We start from the raw sequence: 15789 nt of genomic DNA on the forward strand, positions 1-15789 counted from the left end.
TTTGCTCGTTCTTTACTTGCCCTTAATGTCTCCTCTCAACTTAATACATTCAGGTATGGATGGAACACCAATGTTAAATACAGGTTGGACAAAACATTGCAACATGAATCACATATATCTTGTCTAATAAAGATCAGTCTCAACACATAATAGTACTTAACACAATAATGGGTTCCTCCAACTTAAACACATATATTGATATTGGTCAAGCTGTTGCATCTTAAAATTATGGCATAGCAAACTCATATTCCAAAATTGTGCCTTGCTACGCGTTTGAGCAGGTCGTGTCCTCCCAATTGCTAACAGTTTAATTTATTAGATTTGTTCATTTCTATCAGGTCACCCCTATGTCAAGCTTTAACACCATCTCCTGGTGAAATTTTGAACGACTACATGTTTTGGGATAGCCAATGTGCCTGGGCCAAATTCAATACCTAATTTTACACCATCTCGTACCACCATGTCACTTGACACAGGGCCTGGAGACTCTGAGGTGGACTCTCCAATCTCTGGGGTCGAACTCACTGAGGTAATTTAAAAACTCCCCGGGGGCAAGGCCCCGGGGGTAGATGAGATCCGCCCAGAGTTTTTAAAGGCTCTGGATGTTGTGGGACTGTCATGGCTGACACGCCTCTACAGCACTGCGTGGACATCGAGGACGGTGCCTCTGGATTGACAGACTGGGGTGGTGGTTCCCCTCTTTAAGAAGGGGGACCGGAGGGTGAGTTCCAACCATAGGGGAATCACATTCCTCAGCCTCCCTGGTAAGGTCTATTCAGGGGTGCTGGAGAGGATGGTCCGTCGGTAGGTCGAACCTCGGATTCAGGAGGAGCAGTGTGGCTTTCATCCTGGCCGTGGAAGAGTGGACCAGCTCTAAACCCTCGGCAGGATCCTCGAGGGGGCATGGGAGTTCGCCCAACCAGTCCACATGTGTTTTGTGGACTTGGAGAGGGCGTTCGACCGTGTCCCTCGGGAAGTTCTGTAGAGGGTGCTTCGGGAGTACGGAGTGCTGAGCCAACTGATAAGGGCGGTTTGGTCCCTGTATCACCGATGCCAGAGTTTGGTCTGCATTTCCGGCAGTAAGTCGGATTTGTTCCCAGTGAGGGTTGGACTCCGCCAAGTCTGCCCTTTGTCACCGATTCTGTTCATAACTTTTATGGACAGAATTTTTAGACGCAGCCGAGGCGTTGAGCGTGTCCGGTTTGAGGACCTCCGTATTGTGTCTCTCCTTTTTGCAGACAACGTGGTTCTATTGGCTTCTTCAAGCCGTGATCTCCAGCTCTCACTGGGGCAGTTCGCAGCCGAGTGTGAAGCGGTCGGGATGAGGGTCAGCACCTCCATATCCGAGGCCATGGTCCTTGGTCGGAAAAGCGTGGGATGCCCTCTTCGGATCGGGTATGAGATCCTGCCCCAAGTGGAGGAGTTCAAGTATCTTGGGGTCTTGTTCCCGAGTGAGGGCAGGATGGAGCGCGAGATCGACAGGCGGATCGGTACAGCGTCTGCAGTAATGCGGACTCTGTACCGGTCCGTCGTGGTGAAGAGAGAGCTGAGCCAAAAGGCAAAATTTACCTGTCGATCTACGCTCCTACCCTCACCTATGGTCACGAGCTTTGGGTCGTGACCGAAAGAACGAGATCCCGGATACAAGCGGGCGAAATGAGTTCCCTCCGCAGGGTGTCCAGGCTCTCCCTGAGAGATAAGGTGAGAAGCTCGGTCATCCGGGAGGGACTCGGAGTAAAGCCGCTGCTCCTCCACGTTGAGAGGAGCCAGATGAGGTGGCTCGGGCAGCTCACCAGGATGCCTCCTGGACGCCTCCCTGGGGAAGTGTTCCGGGCATATCCCACCAGTAGGAGACCTCGCGGCCGACCCAGGACGTGCTGGAGAGAGTATGTCTGGTTGAGCTGGATGAAGTGGCTGGGGAGAGGGAAGTATGGGAGTCCCTCCTAAAGCTGCTGCCCCCACGACCCGACCCGGATAAGCCGAATAGAATGGATAAATGGATGGATGATAAACGAGGGATTGTCTGTCTGCACTCGGCGTAATTTCTCTGTTGATGTGTACATGATCACATATGTGTCGGTATGAATTATGTGAACGTATGACTGTTGCACGGAGTATAATATAGGCGTCTATCCGTGGTGATATTGATATTTTAACAAAGAAAGAACGCTCCGCTTTCGCAGAGCATTAACAAACTGAGATATACTCTTATTGTTCCTCTCCACGGAAATCTTCAGTAAAAGGCGAAAGATTTATTCCATCTGTAGAGAAACGAGTGATCTGATAATCTGGGTCAAAACGGGCCACCCCACTGCTGGTCTCACCAAATTCACAGGCGGTCTCACATTCAAATCGCAGCATCATTCCTTCTAATACAAACAATAGACGTTGATAGAGTTACTATACTTAGAAGGACTCAACCTAAATAGAAGGTTTAAACGAGTATTTTGTGTTCATTAATGTCTCACTTACTTTAAACCTTGTTGCCGCACAGGATTGTAAGTACTGGATCGAACACTGACGGCGCTCGTTCTTTCAAACAGCGATTGGGCGTCTATTTTGAGTATTGAAGGTAAAAACAGTTGTATGTCTTGGTACGTGTACTTTTGGTATGAGAGAACAGGAAATGATCCCATCTCTGTGTTTCGTTTGAAAATGTGTAATTTCATTATTTTATTCAACACAAATCGGGAAACAAAATACGATCGTAATTTCTCAGATGGTTTCTCAAATTTCAGAAATGCTCTATATCTCTAATGTGGCGCAAATAATTGAGGCTTTTGACGTTGCTGGCATGGTTTGGGGTGTAATTCACCTCCACTGCGATGGTGGCATTCGATATTTGACATTTGAATATAAATCTGTCATTTTACTTTAGGAAGTAAAAGTTGTTTTCTAGAAATCCATACTTTTGATGTATGAGGAACAACAATCAGGCGCATTGTCAGGTCTAAATACCATCAGACATTTAACCACACGCTGGAAGGAAGAGGAGAAAAGAACCAGAACAGGTTTACTCGCGAGGAGAACGATAGAGAGAGGAAACTCAGTTACAATCTCCATCAATTCTGAGTTCTCCCTCCACGTGCTCCTCTATTTAATGTTTTGGTTGCCCTGGTTACAGAGGCGTTGCTACACTAAAGGGAGGTGAGAGTGTGACTGTAGCAACGCTGTTCAGCTAGCTAATAATGTTGTGTGGTGCGAGGCCGCATGGCCTTGGCCGATCCGTGACCCCACGAATGCAGAGTCTGTTCTTACATGGTTGGCAGCTTCGTTCCTGGCTGCAATCTCTAAACCTGGATGCCGTGTCTCTGTAAAACAATGCTCTAGACTTTCTTGCTACATTTCACACAATAATAATAATAATAAGTGAATAATCAGATACCTCTCGTGCAAACACTCTAACAAAGGTTAAGTAGATGTGAGATAACTTGCATGAAGTCTACTTAAACAAACATTGAGTAAATATGGGATAACTAAAAACTGTCTCGGACAAAAGCAATTAACAGAGAAAGGGCTTCTCTTGAACTAACAAAGAACAAAGAACAAAGATGTTCTGTTTCTAACTAGTGAGGGCCTCTCAAAGATAAGACAAGGAAAGGGAGTATAAGGACTCCCCAAGGCTAGCCGGCACATATGTTGACTTGAGCGAAGATATGTGACCTTCGGTTCCAGGCCGACCAGCGCTTCAGCAAAACTAATTATTCTAACATTTCCCTCCTGTTTATCACATATTTGCTCAAATCCTCACATCACCGTAAACAACCACTACTCTCGATTTTCAGTTGTCGGATCACATTTATGAAAACAAATATGTTTACACTCAAAAGATAAATGTTGCGTCGTCATCACTCAGAATTGCATGGATCGGGGAAAAAGTCTTGTAACGTCAGTGCACGAATCCCGTCATCAACATTGTTATCATCATCATCATCATCTTGTCGCTCAGACATTAGACACATCCGAGCCATCTTGTCCTCCATGGGCGATATTGCTGTAGTGATGAGACGGTTAAACAGAGCTCATATTGGTTCAACAGTTCATTTTTTCTGACATTTTTCTCAGTTGTCATTGTCATCCCAGTGTCAAAGTTCAATGTGGCTTAGAATAATATTGAATGTTTCGTGACTTGTAAGAAATTCAAGAGCCACTGGCATAGTGGTTCTCTCAACTCATTTTAGTTTAATTTATGGTCTATTCTTCGCAGGTTTTAAACATGACCACCGCCTAGATCTTGAAGTACGGCGTCACAGATGACGAGACGGTGGACAAACTGCAGCAGAGAATTGCAGACGAAACCAGCATCCCTGCAGCCCAGCAGGAGTTGCTCCTGGAGGCCGGCTCAGCTTTGGAGCCTCTCGGGCCGGCCACGCATTGCGCCATCGATTACACCGTAACTCATATCGAATCGTTCTCGCATAAAAAATGTCAATGGCACATCATGTCTCAAATCTCATACTATGTGGAGGAGCTAGATGGGCGGCGGACAGACTTCCCTCTCGTTTTCCTGTTTGATCGCTCATCTTGTAGTTACGAACCACCGTTGACTCCTCGCGTCCTCCCTAAAAATGTCAGTTTTATCCATGAGTCTTCCTCCTCCTTTTGTTGGAATTAAAATGTATTTTATTCTTAGTGTGTGCCATAGAATAGTGTAACTATTTAAACATTCTTAGTGTAGCTGCCATAAGAAAATGCACTGATATGGAACGTTTGAGCCAGGCTCTGTTTCCAAGTGGGAACCAATTTTAGTTTTTGTGTTAGCGGTTCCTTTTTGAGAGTTACACAAGGGCGAGTGTCTGATTTTGAGCCACGGCGTGGCAACGTTTTCCGTTTGCAAAAGCAAGTGATGAAGAATGCAAGGAATGCTTCTTTTGTTTCTTTTCTGATAACATTTTTGTTTATTGGTTAAACCAGAGTTTTGAAGATCTGTATTGTCAAGATTTACGTTTTTTTTCGTTTTCTCCCTCGAGCAAATGCGGCAATGAGGTAATCCTTTGTCATATTAGTTGTTAGCCATGATATTAGCCATGATGTTAGCCATGCTATGTTATGTTAGCAAGAACATGACGAATGTGTTTTAAGTGCATGAGCAGATTTAAGTTATTTTCTGTGTAACGTTTATTTTTCTCTGTGAGAACGTTTTATGTTAATAGTCTTTATGTCTTTTAGTTCTCACGGCATGTGTGTGGAGAAGGAGTTGAATAAATGCCCGTTTTGAAGAACTGCTTGTACACCTGATTGACAAGAGGGAGCTACAGTGAGAACTCAGCCAGCCCGGCGCCAGAACAAGACGTTGTTCGGCAGAGCTACAAGCAAGTCACTTCACTCACCTCTTCCATCGGACAGATAAGAGACTGTACATTCACCTGCCTACACAAGTAGCTACCTGAGTCCAGAGAGCTTTGGGTGCCAGTCAACAATAAGTAAAACATTTGAACAAGTTAAATGTTTAAAGGTGGACTAGCCTCAATTGCTGTAAAGGGACCTACAAGTGCTAAATTGTGCAATGTTATGGTGATGTGTGCATGTTGTAAGGTTTAAGTGCTTGCTTATTTGCACCTAGTAATGTCTGATTGAGGTGTGAACGACCATTCATAGCATTTGAAAACAAGTTCATTTGCAAACATTTAAAGGTGTAGAACAACATTTAAGTGATTAAGTCATTGCAATGAAAATTAAGTTTATTGTACATTTAGTCAATATATTAGACAGGTTGGTTGATAAAGTAAATTACAGGAGTCAGTAGTAATTCAAGATAGCCTACTGTAGTCAAGTGATAAAACTATAACATCATTACATTAGTAAATCAGATTTATACTTGAGTTTAAAGAAAATCAGTTCATATAGCTTAAATTTCATGCAAAATCGTAATAAAAAATAATAGATAAATTAATAATCTTAATAAATACTGAGTTCATGAGACTTCCTAAAAATGGATGTGTCCAAGATAGAAGGGATAACTCCAATCTTAGAAGGCATTGAGGATGCTGATAGTGAGCAAGCAGGTAAAACTCTTAAGGGGGAGACTGAAATAAGTGAAGGCAAACAACCTGCCCCAGAAGATGAAATAAGAAGAAGTGAAAGATCAAGAAAGCTCACTGAGAAGGGACAAGAACTCGAAGAGACTAAACTCAAAGGTCTCCAACATCGTTTCTCACGTACCTATGACAAGTGGAAGATTCTTGCTAAGAAATCAAGGAAGGAGATAGAGGGAGCCTCTTCTCAAGAGAACCTACAAACTCTCATCAACAAGGTAAAAGAAGCATCAAATGATGTACAGCAGGCGTACGAAGACCTGCGCAAATGCATAATCCCTGATAAAGAGACACGCCGTCGAACAGACACCTGCGACAATGTCTCAAGGCAGATATTAGAGCATGCTTGGAATCATCTCCAAGACAAAGATAACGAGCAAGAAATAAAGTGGTTTGAAACTGGCTCTGTGTTCTCATTAGAAGTATCAGAAGCATGCAGTGCAAGCTCAAGATCATCACTCTCAAGTAAATCCTCATGTAAATCTTCAAAAATAAGTGAAGCTGCAGCAGAATTAGCAGCAAATGAAGCCACTTTGGAAGTCCAAGAGCAAGTGGAGCGTGAGGAACGTGAACTCAGAAACCTAGAAGCTGAGTACAGACAAAGGCTTGTGCAACAAGAAAAGGAACGTGCACAAGAAGAAGAGCAATGTAGACAAAGGCTTGCACAAGAAGAAGAAGAATGTGCTGCAAATAAACAGGTCTTGGAAGAAAAGCGCAGAAAGATAGAACGCTTAGAGACCATAAAAAAGATAAATGCCGCCAAGGCCAAACTAGAAGTGTATAAACAAGAACAAGGCTCAACCTCAGACTTGCTGGATCTATTCAAGGATTATAAGCCCAAACGAGAAAGGCTTACATTCGACTCAAAACCTGCTGTCCCGCCACAACTAATCACAAGGATGCAATCATCTATAACTACTCCCAAAGAGGATAGCACAACTGATTTCGCCAAGGTACTAGCAGAGTCCTTCAGTGTAAGCCGTCTCCCAGCACCAGAGCCTGCTGTTTTCAGTGGGGATCCACTAAAGTACAAGGGCTGAAAAATGTCCTTTCAAACGCTGATAGGCAGAAAGAATATACCAGCGAACGAAAAAATCTACTACCTACAAAAATATGTTGGCGGACCAGCAAGGAAAGCCATTGAGGGATACTTCCTTCTAGGAACAGATGCAGCCTATCAGACAGCGCTCAGTGTCCTGGAAAAAAGATTTGGAAGCTCCTTTATGGTTGCTAAGGCGTTCAGAGATAAGCTGGCCTCATGGCCAAAGATAGGACCCAAGGAAAGCATTCAGCTACGAGAGTTCTCAGACTTCCTTCGAGGCTGCCAAGCAGCCATGTCGCAAATAAAGAGCCTGGAGGTCCTTAACGACTGTGGTGAAAACCAACGAATGCTCTCCAAGCTTCCCGACTGGCTTACAGCAAGATGGAACCGAAGGGTGACCAGGATGGAAAAGGAAAATGAGACTTTCCCCAGCTTCGATCAGTTCGTGGAATTCGTCACAGAGGAAGCCGATATCGCTTGTAATCCGATTACCTCCCTTCACGCTCTGAAGTCTGGAGATGGTGGAATGGAGAAGCCACAAAAAACACAAAGTGTTGGTGCCAAGGTGCTAGCAAGTAGCTCTGAAGAGAAAACAGATGCTAAAGGATGTGTATTCTGTGAGAAGTCAAATCATGGCTTACAGACATGTCGAAAGTTCTTGAAAGAGACAACTGCAGAACGAGTCAAGTTTGTGAAAACAAACAAGCTCTGCTTTGGATGTTTGAAATCAGGACATCAGTCCAAGAACTGTGAGAAGAGAAGCATTTGTGAGACATGCAAAAGGAAGCATCCAACATGTCTACATGAAAATCGTCCAAGGGAAGACAATAGGAAAGAACAAGAGGATGGCGAAAGAAAGGAGAGTGGGAGACGCTTTAAGAAAAAGGAGCGCACAAAGGAGAAGGAAGACTTATCAGAGTCTGAAGAGAAAGAAGAGACACCAGTAGAGGCAACAGCTAACAGAGTGGTGCAAGACAAGAGGAGCACCTATTCCTCCACAGTTGTTCCTGTATGGCTGTCCACAGCAAGTAATCCAGAGCAGGAAGTGCTCGTATACGCTCTATTGGACAACCAAAGCGACACCACCTTCATCCTGCAAGAAACGGCAAAAGTGTTAGTTACAAAGAAACAGGCTGTGCAATTAAAGCTCTCCACGATGTCATCCAAAGATACCGTCATCCAGAGTCAGAAGTTAACTGGACTGCAGGTCAGAGGTTATAATGAGACAAGGAAAATATCTCTCCCAGTAACCTACACAAGAGAGTTTATTCCTGCAAACCTAAGTCATGTCCCCATACCTGAGACAGCAAGATCATGGCCTCACCTAGAGCACCTTGCCGGAGAGATCACTCCTTTATGTGACTGTGAGATTGGCCTGCTCATAGGCTACAACTGTTCTCAGGCCCTGTTGCCCAGAGAAGTGGTGTCAGGAAAAGATAATGAGTCTTTCGCTCAACGAACAGACTTGGGCCGGAGTATAGTTGGCTGTGCAGATCCCTGGTTCGAATCTGGGTCATGGCATAATCAAATTACTTTGAAGAATTTCTCCCTTGCTCACTATTGCTAAACTGACATCTTTTGGACAATGACGATTTTCCACACAAGTCTACGGTCAATAGCCGTAACTTGTAGGGCGAGTGGCGCAAAGAATAAAGCATCATGGCATATTCAAATAATGTCACCTATTTTTTATTTTCATTTTTGCAAAAGTGTTACAAGCTTACAAGCCACATATTCCCGTGGGGCTCGTGGAGCAATGGGTAACGCATCTGTCTACAGATCAGAAGATTCCAGGACTCCTGGCCAGCTTACATGCCATTTTGTGGTCAACATTAGCTATGTGTAGTTTATGTGAACTTTTGGGTTGAAGTAACTCACAGACACTGTCAACAAATAGTCTTTCCAATTTTGTCTCAGCTCAAGTATTAGGGATCATCAGATCTGCGTAGTTATTGGATAGTTCCACCAACATTTTAATATCAACATCTGCCTGGGTGTCGTGGCTGAAGATCCTAGAAAAAAGACCCTAAACATGCAACTGCATATTGGCCATAATATAGCATCGAGGCGGCTGCAATCCCAGTTTGAATCTACATACACACAAGCTTACAGAAAATGACAACTTCCCGTGGGGCTAGTGGCTCGTTCCTTGCTCTGAACGGAGAGCCAAAACGATTCCTAACACTTACTAATGAAGTCCTAACCAATTCCTGTGTGTGTATGGGGGGCGGGGGGGGCAAAGGAACCAATCAGATGGCCCGAATCCATGCATGGCCGATGACGGCAGTGATCAACACAGTGCTATTTGAGAAGTGAAATGCAGTTTATAGGATTTGCAGACAGTGTGCAATCTTTATTTAAACAAAAGTAGGCAAGTGCATACATTTGGAAACCCCATCAGAAAAATGACATCAATATTTAGTAGTTCCTCCTTTTGCAGAAATAACAGCCTCTAAACCAGTGGTTCTTAACCTGGATTCGGTCAAACTCTATGAGTTCGGTGAGTCGGTCTCAGGGGTTCAGCAGAGCCTCCACTGTGGAGGTCCGAACACACCTGTTTTATAAATTCGTGATAACGCCTATCTGAACTGGTCTCGCAAAGGCAACAGCAGAAGTCCTCCTGATTTGCTGGTATGTCATTTGTCATGAATTCATGCATTGTGTTGGTTTTATTCTTTCAACAAGGTGGTGTTCATGCACTTCTGCATGAGTTCCGCTCTATTCTTCTGGCCCAACTCTTTCGGCGCAGCCGTTAGGTAGATATGATGACCATGGAAAGTTCTTTGTGAATTATCAATCTTTGCCTTTCATGTTCATCGGGACTACACTTTTAATAGGTACCTACACTGTGTATTTGGATAGAGACTGCTGAAAGTATACACATATATGCTTCGTGAACTACATGCATTACTGCGGGTGAAGAAGCGTGAACAAATAAGTCAGCAGACAAGTTTGCCGATTTATTAGTGCCCAGAAGAGAAGCACTTCACAGTTTAACTATTTAATGTCTGCCAGAATAATCGATGTACAGCTGTGGACCCCTTTCGGCGAGATGCAAAAGAAGGTCCCTCTCCCAGCGCCAAGGTTCTTTATACTACTCTGGGCCGCCTTCCTGCAAGGAGGCGACTCTGCCTAGCCTAGCGGTGGCCAACCCGCGGCTCGCGAGCCGCATGCGACTCTTTGGCTGGTTTCATGCGGCTCTTTTACGTTCATATCAACATTTGTGTTTATTTTTCGTGCGTATTTGCTTCGCTTGAGTTCAATATGGTATTTTGGTCAAACGCGCATGCGCGTGAGGTGAAATCCCGCAAAGGAGGAGGGACAAACAGAGCGATTGGTTTTGCTGGCTTTTTAATGAATGGCGACTGTGACTACGGGGGCCCATTAGGTCCAGAAAAGCTGACACGACGCTTGCCAAAATGGCAAAGAAAAAATGCACAGCTAAACGAATATATGACGATGAACACAGGATGTTTTTAACAGAGTTAAAGTTGTTTTTTGTTGAACGCTATGGCAAGCCATTCTGCCTGATATGTCGGACGTCATTGGCGCATTTAAAAGCTTCAAATGGTCAGCGCCACTTCAGCTCACTTCATGCCAATATCGATAAGGACTTTGCAAAAGGGACTGATATTTCGCAAGCACAAGTTTGGAGACTTTGAAAAGTCAGGCAGAAAAATAGGTACAGTTTTTCAAAAAAATTACGAAGCACTCAGAGACTGTCACACTTGCATTGTTTCAACTGACTTGGAATATTGCACGGGCTAAAAAGCCATACAATGAAGTGGAGTTCGTTAAAATATGCCTCAGTGACGTTATTGAAATCTTGTCTCCTGAAAATGACAAACTAAAACGAATGGTCTGTCCCGCCACACATGGTAAGTGGAAAAACGTATGTTTTTGTTTGTGGAATTTGTTGAACTGAGTTTGTCTGTGTGAGACAATGCAGACAATGTTCATTGTTGAAAATGTGGTCTTTGGTCTGTGGTTTTAGTACTGTAGGAGTCAATTTGTCATTATCATGTTGGTGCGTGACATAATAATGTCACACAATAAATTTGGCTGAGCAGAGGGGTGTGTGTGTGTGTGTGCGTGTGTGTGTGGGTGTGCGTGTTTGTGTGTGTGTGTGTGGGGAGGGGGTGTTCATGTGTGCTCAGTTGTATGATGTGGCTCTTTGCGATGACACAGTAAAAAATGTGGCTCTTAGTCTCTGACTGGTTGGCCACCCCTGGCCTAGCTGGTGTGATAACGTGTGACCTTGTAGTCTTAACTGAGAGCGACTTCTACATATGTGCAAAGGGTGTCATAGAGAAGAGAAAGCTAATAAAGCAAGACTCGAGTCCTATTCTAACAAACCGTTGGTGAGAATGGGTAGACAGGGAAGCCTGTAATGCAGTGCTTCTCAATTATTTTCTGTTACGCCCCCCCCTAGCAAGAAGGAAACTTTTCGCGCCCCCCCCTCCCCACCGTGACTATCCTAACTTGTCTTGTAAATCGTAAAATGTTGCACTGTCGCAAACGTCACAGAAGTAACAATGAGAGCGCCACTGCCCCCTGCTGGGAAGATGCGCGAGTACACTTTATTCTAGTACTGCAAAAAAAAAAGCCTGTTCCCCAGGGTCACACGCGCCCCCCCAGGTATAGCACGGCGCCCCCCAAGGGGGGCGCGCCCCACTATTTGAGAAGCACTGCTGTAATGTCATGACTCGTCCCCGGTCACGTCCATGTTGTCATAGTTTTGTCCGTGTGTCTGTGTGCTCACCCCTCCCCTCCTGTGTGCCCATGATCAGTGTGATCATTCTCACCTGCCTCTTGTTACCTGTCTTGTATATTAAGTCCTGTCTGTGTATCACTCCCTGTCGGAGCATTGATGTGTTTGTTACTGTCATGAGGTTTTTTTGGTTCCTGTCTTGGTAATGTCACCCTGTCTTTTTGTCTCACGTCTCTGTTGTTGGTTTTGTTAGTAAGTCTTGTCAGTTTGCAGAGTCTTTTGAGTTTGCTTCAATAAACCGTGGTCCAAGCTGCACTTGGTCCCCCTGCTCCATTTCCACACTCCGTTCGTGACATGTAAGCGAGTCCATCACTCGTATACTCCATCGCTTTTCGGCCTTTTGGCTAAAATCAGGTGTAGTATCTGTTCTTGGGTTTGGCGGATTAAGAGAGCTGACCATAGAAGAGAGAATTTTAACCATAAGAATGGTGATTTTACCCTTGGTTTTACTAATCAGTTCTGTTTTCATCCCAACAATGAAGGCACTTCTAGAGTTGGACCGAGCCATTTTTTACTTCATCTGGAAATCCAAGTTGGAGAGACTGAAGAGGGACACCATGAAGAAAAACAAAAAAAAGGTAGGAAAAGGAGTGCCGGACTTAAAGCTCTTCTTAAAGCCTCGGAAGCAGATATGTTGCCCTGCACCTGCGAAGCGCGCTCCTTACACCAAATGCACCGAAAAGCCAAGCAATGACACGATTCTGGATGGACTCATACCTCCGGAAACTAAAGCTAATAACCACCGACCAAAGAATTCCTGTGTCTTTTAACCTGCCACCTTCTTATTCCTTAATCAAGAAGTTTTTGAAGAACTTTAAATTAGAGCAAGAATATAGTGAAATTTTAACAAATCACAGATGTATGATCTCTGTCGTACAGGAGCGGGAAGCGGTGTGTCCAGTGCGCGGGCTTGCATTCGGCGAGCCCACAACAGTTTGGCGCAACGTCAACCACCCCGCCCTCTCGAAACAAACTTCGGGACCTGTCATGGATGGTGGCCCATGATGTCCTCCCAGTCAGGTCCGTTATGCACTCTCGGGGCATGTCAGCGCTCTCAGCGTGCCCCTGACCTGGCTGTGGTGCCCAGGAGTCAGTGTGGGACCTGCTCTGGTAGTGCAGGGCTGCCGTAGACCTGTGGGCGACCTGCAATTCCCCGCAAGGTAAGCGCAGATTGCAGACCTTGTACTCTATGCGTTGACCCCGTTGAAAATCAAGCAAGAAGACTTTACAAAGCAGTCGTTGCCATCAAAGACGCCATGTGGACTTCCAGAAACTTGCTGGTAAGGAAGCACAGACAGATACCCCCCCCCCCCCCCACGCCCCCCCCCACCCAGGCCTGGCTGGCTGCAGCAACTCTCAAAGCTGCACACGGCAAGCCTAGGAGACATCGACCTGGTATTGCAGTACCTCCAGGAACAGTGCACCCCCTCTACTGGTCAAATCAATAGTTCATATGTTAGAAAACCATTTCAATCCGTTCGCTTCATTCTTACAGGATTAAGCAGTCAATTATGACTTGATGGGGTCAGATCTCAATGTAAGATGTTAGGATTTGAGGCTTCCCCACCAAACGGTTTGCAAATAGATTCATTTCTCGAGGCTTCATGTGCACACAACACCCCCCCCCCCCTGCTGGTCAAAAGGAGCAATTTATTCCATTAATGAGAATTACATTCACCTTTATATTTTGCTTCATGTAGCCTGATCAAAATGAATAAAAGTTCTCTGTATGTGCATTCACGTGTAACATTGAAGGAGGTGGACGTGTGTTTCAATATGTAAATAAATACCATCGTTGTCTATTAAGAAGTTAAAAGTTGATGAAACACATTTCTTTTTTTGTAGGGATGCTGTGTTTTAACAAGGAAAGACTGATATGCTTATGGATGAAGATGACTTGTACTTGTGATTGTGCTTGTAAACAGTAAAGAGCGTGTGCAATTGAGGGGGGTGGTTATTGGTTTTATTCAAAAACAATATTTGTCTGGGGCTTCATGCCCCTGGTTGGGTCACCCATAGCAAACAAGCCACATCCGGCCCACGGGACCGTTTAATCCGGCCCGCCAACCCTGAATAAATTGTATCATTAAACATTTGTTTTGGTCATTTTGCCTGCAATGACTGCGTTTCCCCAGTAGATGGGGAACCGCTCGCCTGCGCATTTACTACCGGAAGCCGTGTCAGAAAGCCCAGTGCACACTCACAAGTGCGTGTACGTACTCAGTAGTACGGACATGACGCACCCGCGCTCTATTTGTATCAGTCCCGAATTTAGAGCGTGGGCTGTAATGACAACATTCTTGTAATTTGCGCACTGAACTTTCAGATACAGTTTTACGCTAAAGCCACCTACAAACCTTCCCCTGGAATCCTTCTATTAAAATGAGTCGCCCAAGGAAAAGCAAGGTGGAGACAGTGCCGAGTGTTTAGAAAAGTGTTGCTAATTTGGCTCGACGTCCGCGACGTGACGTTCAGCCACATGAACATCAATATCAACCCGTCACAGATTGAGGTTAACGGACCAACACGTCAGATCTCTCCTAAGAATTGCCACAACAAATTTTACTCCAGACTATGACGCACTAGCAAAAAAGGGAGACCAACAACACTGTTCCCACCAAAAATGAAGGGGAGGCTCTCAAGTTTGTTGTTAAAAAATGCATTTTGAATATGATTTGTACCCTTAGCAGGGATTGAAACTAACGACCATTCTCATTTTCAAACAATGCAGGATGCTCAAGGACATTGATGCACCACCTGTTTGCGACTAATCTTAACCTGTAAAGTTCTTAAGGCTTACTTTAAGGAAGTGTTTCCCGTTTCCTCAACTCTGTTACCAGGTGTTTGTGAGTTAAAACTCTGCTCTGACTTTCAGATGCCCCTCACCGTGTTGCCATTTTGATTACTTTATTTGGATGTATGTTTTCACCGATTCTTGAAGATGATATATTTGGTCAGAATGTTTGATGTGATCTCATAAGATAAACATCTTTCATTAATCTGACCTGCAGGCACTGAAGTGATGGAGACTGTTATTCATAATAACAGTGTCATATTTTATGAGAATCACTGATAGCAGTTTTTTAGTGAGTTATTATTTTTTTTAATGCTGTTAATAAATGCATTTGTTTTCAAAAAACTTGTTTGGAATATCCATGCTTTACTACCTACTAAAGGCCAAAATCCTTTATGAAATGACCTTTACAGGTTGCTTATATTACTTCACACAAACACTACGTCCATCTGCTCCTGGTTCGGCCCTCCGGTCCAAATTTAGAACCCAGTTCGGCCCGCGAGTCAAAAAGTTTGCCCACCCCTGGGCTAGACAAAGCCCGGCTCTCACAAGCCCCTTATGAAGAAAAACACAATTGGATTTTGTTTTTCCTCACCCGGACGCGGGTTACCGGGCCCCCCCTCTGGAGCCAGGCCTGGAGGTGGGGCTCGAAGGCGAGTGTCTGGTGGCCGGGCCTTCGCCCATGGGGCCCGGCCGGCCACAGCCCGAAAAGGAAACATGGGTCCCCCTTCCCATGGGCTCACCACCTGTGGGAGGGACCAAAGGGGTCGGGTGCAGTGTAAGCTGGGCGGCGGCCAAGGGAAGAGACCTTGGCGGACCGATCCCTGGCTCCAGAAGCTGGCTCTTGGGACATGGAATGTCACCTCTCTGGCTGTAAAGGAGCCCGAGCTGGTGTGCGAGGCAGAAAGGTTCCGACAAGACATGGTCGGACTTGCCTCCACACCCATTTGGGTTCCGGTACAAGCTGGCCCTGGACTCTCTTCCACTCTGGAGTTGCTCACGGTGAGAGCAGGTTTGGGTATACTTATTGCCCTCCGGCTGGGCGCCTGAACATTGGAGTTCACCTCGGTCAATGAGAGACAACCCTAACCTTAACCCTCCGCCTTCGGGTGGGGGGATGGGTCTTGACTGTTGTTTGTGTCTATGC

General features: G+C 45.1%; 1 protein-coding gene, 1 non-coding gene and 1 pseudogene across 3 annotated transcripts; 2 read left to right on the plus strand and 1 right to left on the minus strand.

The window, feature by feature from the left end:
• The first annotated feature begins 1708 nt into the window (after nt 1-1708).
• LOC133149788 (uncharacterized) lies at nt 1709-13149 on the plus strand. 2 transcript variants are annotated; one of them, XR_009713666.1, is made up of 4 exons: nt 1709-4986; nt 5170-12144; nt 12331-12426; nt 12728-13149. XR_009713666.1 is itself a non-coding variant. In XM_061271942.1 (2 exons), exon 2 carries the CDS (start codon nt 7079-7081, stop codon nt 8642-8644), a length of 1566 nt encoding a protein of 521 aa, XP_061127926.1. In that variant the 5' UTR covers nt 1709-4986; nt 5170-7078; the 3' UTR covers nt 8645-12324. The 2 variants fall into 2 exon arrangements, 1 of the variants encoding a protein (XP_061127926.1); XM_061271942.1 differs by lacking the exons at nt 12331-12426; nt 12728-13149 and having other exon boundaries at nt 5170-12324.
• LOC133149790 (U5 spliceosomal RNA) lies at nt 2168-2279 on the minus strand. The gene has a single exon (XR_009713667.1). It is a non-coding gene; the product is annotated as a U5 spliceosomal RNA (small nuclear RNA).
• Nucleotides 12173-12339, plus strand: LOC133149789 (U2 spliceosomal RNA; annotated as a pseudogene).
• Nucleotides 13150-15789: the final 2640 nt, after the last annotated feature.

The sequence above is a fragment of the Syngnathus typhle genome, unplaced genomic scaffold, assembly GCF_033458585.1.
Source record: "Syngnathus typhle isolate RoL2023-S1 ecotype Sweden unplaced genomic scaffold, RoL_Styp_1.0 HiC_scaffold_478, whole genome shotgun sequence".
Lineage (NCBI taxonomy): Eukaryota > Metazoa > Chordata > Actinopteri > Syngnathiformes > Syngnathidae > Syngnathus > Syngnathus typhle.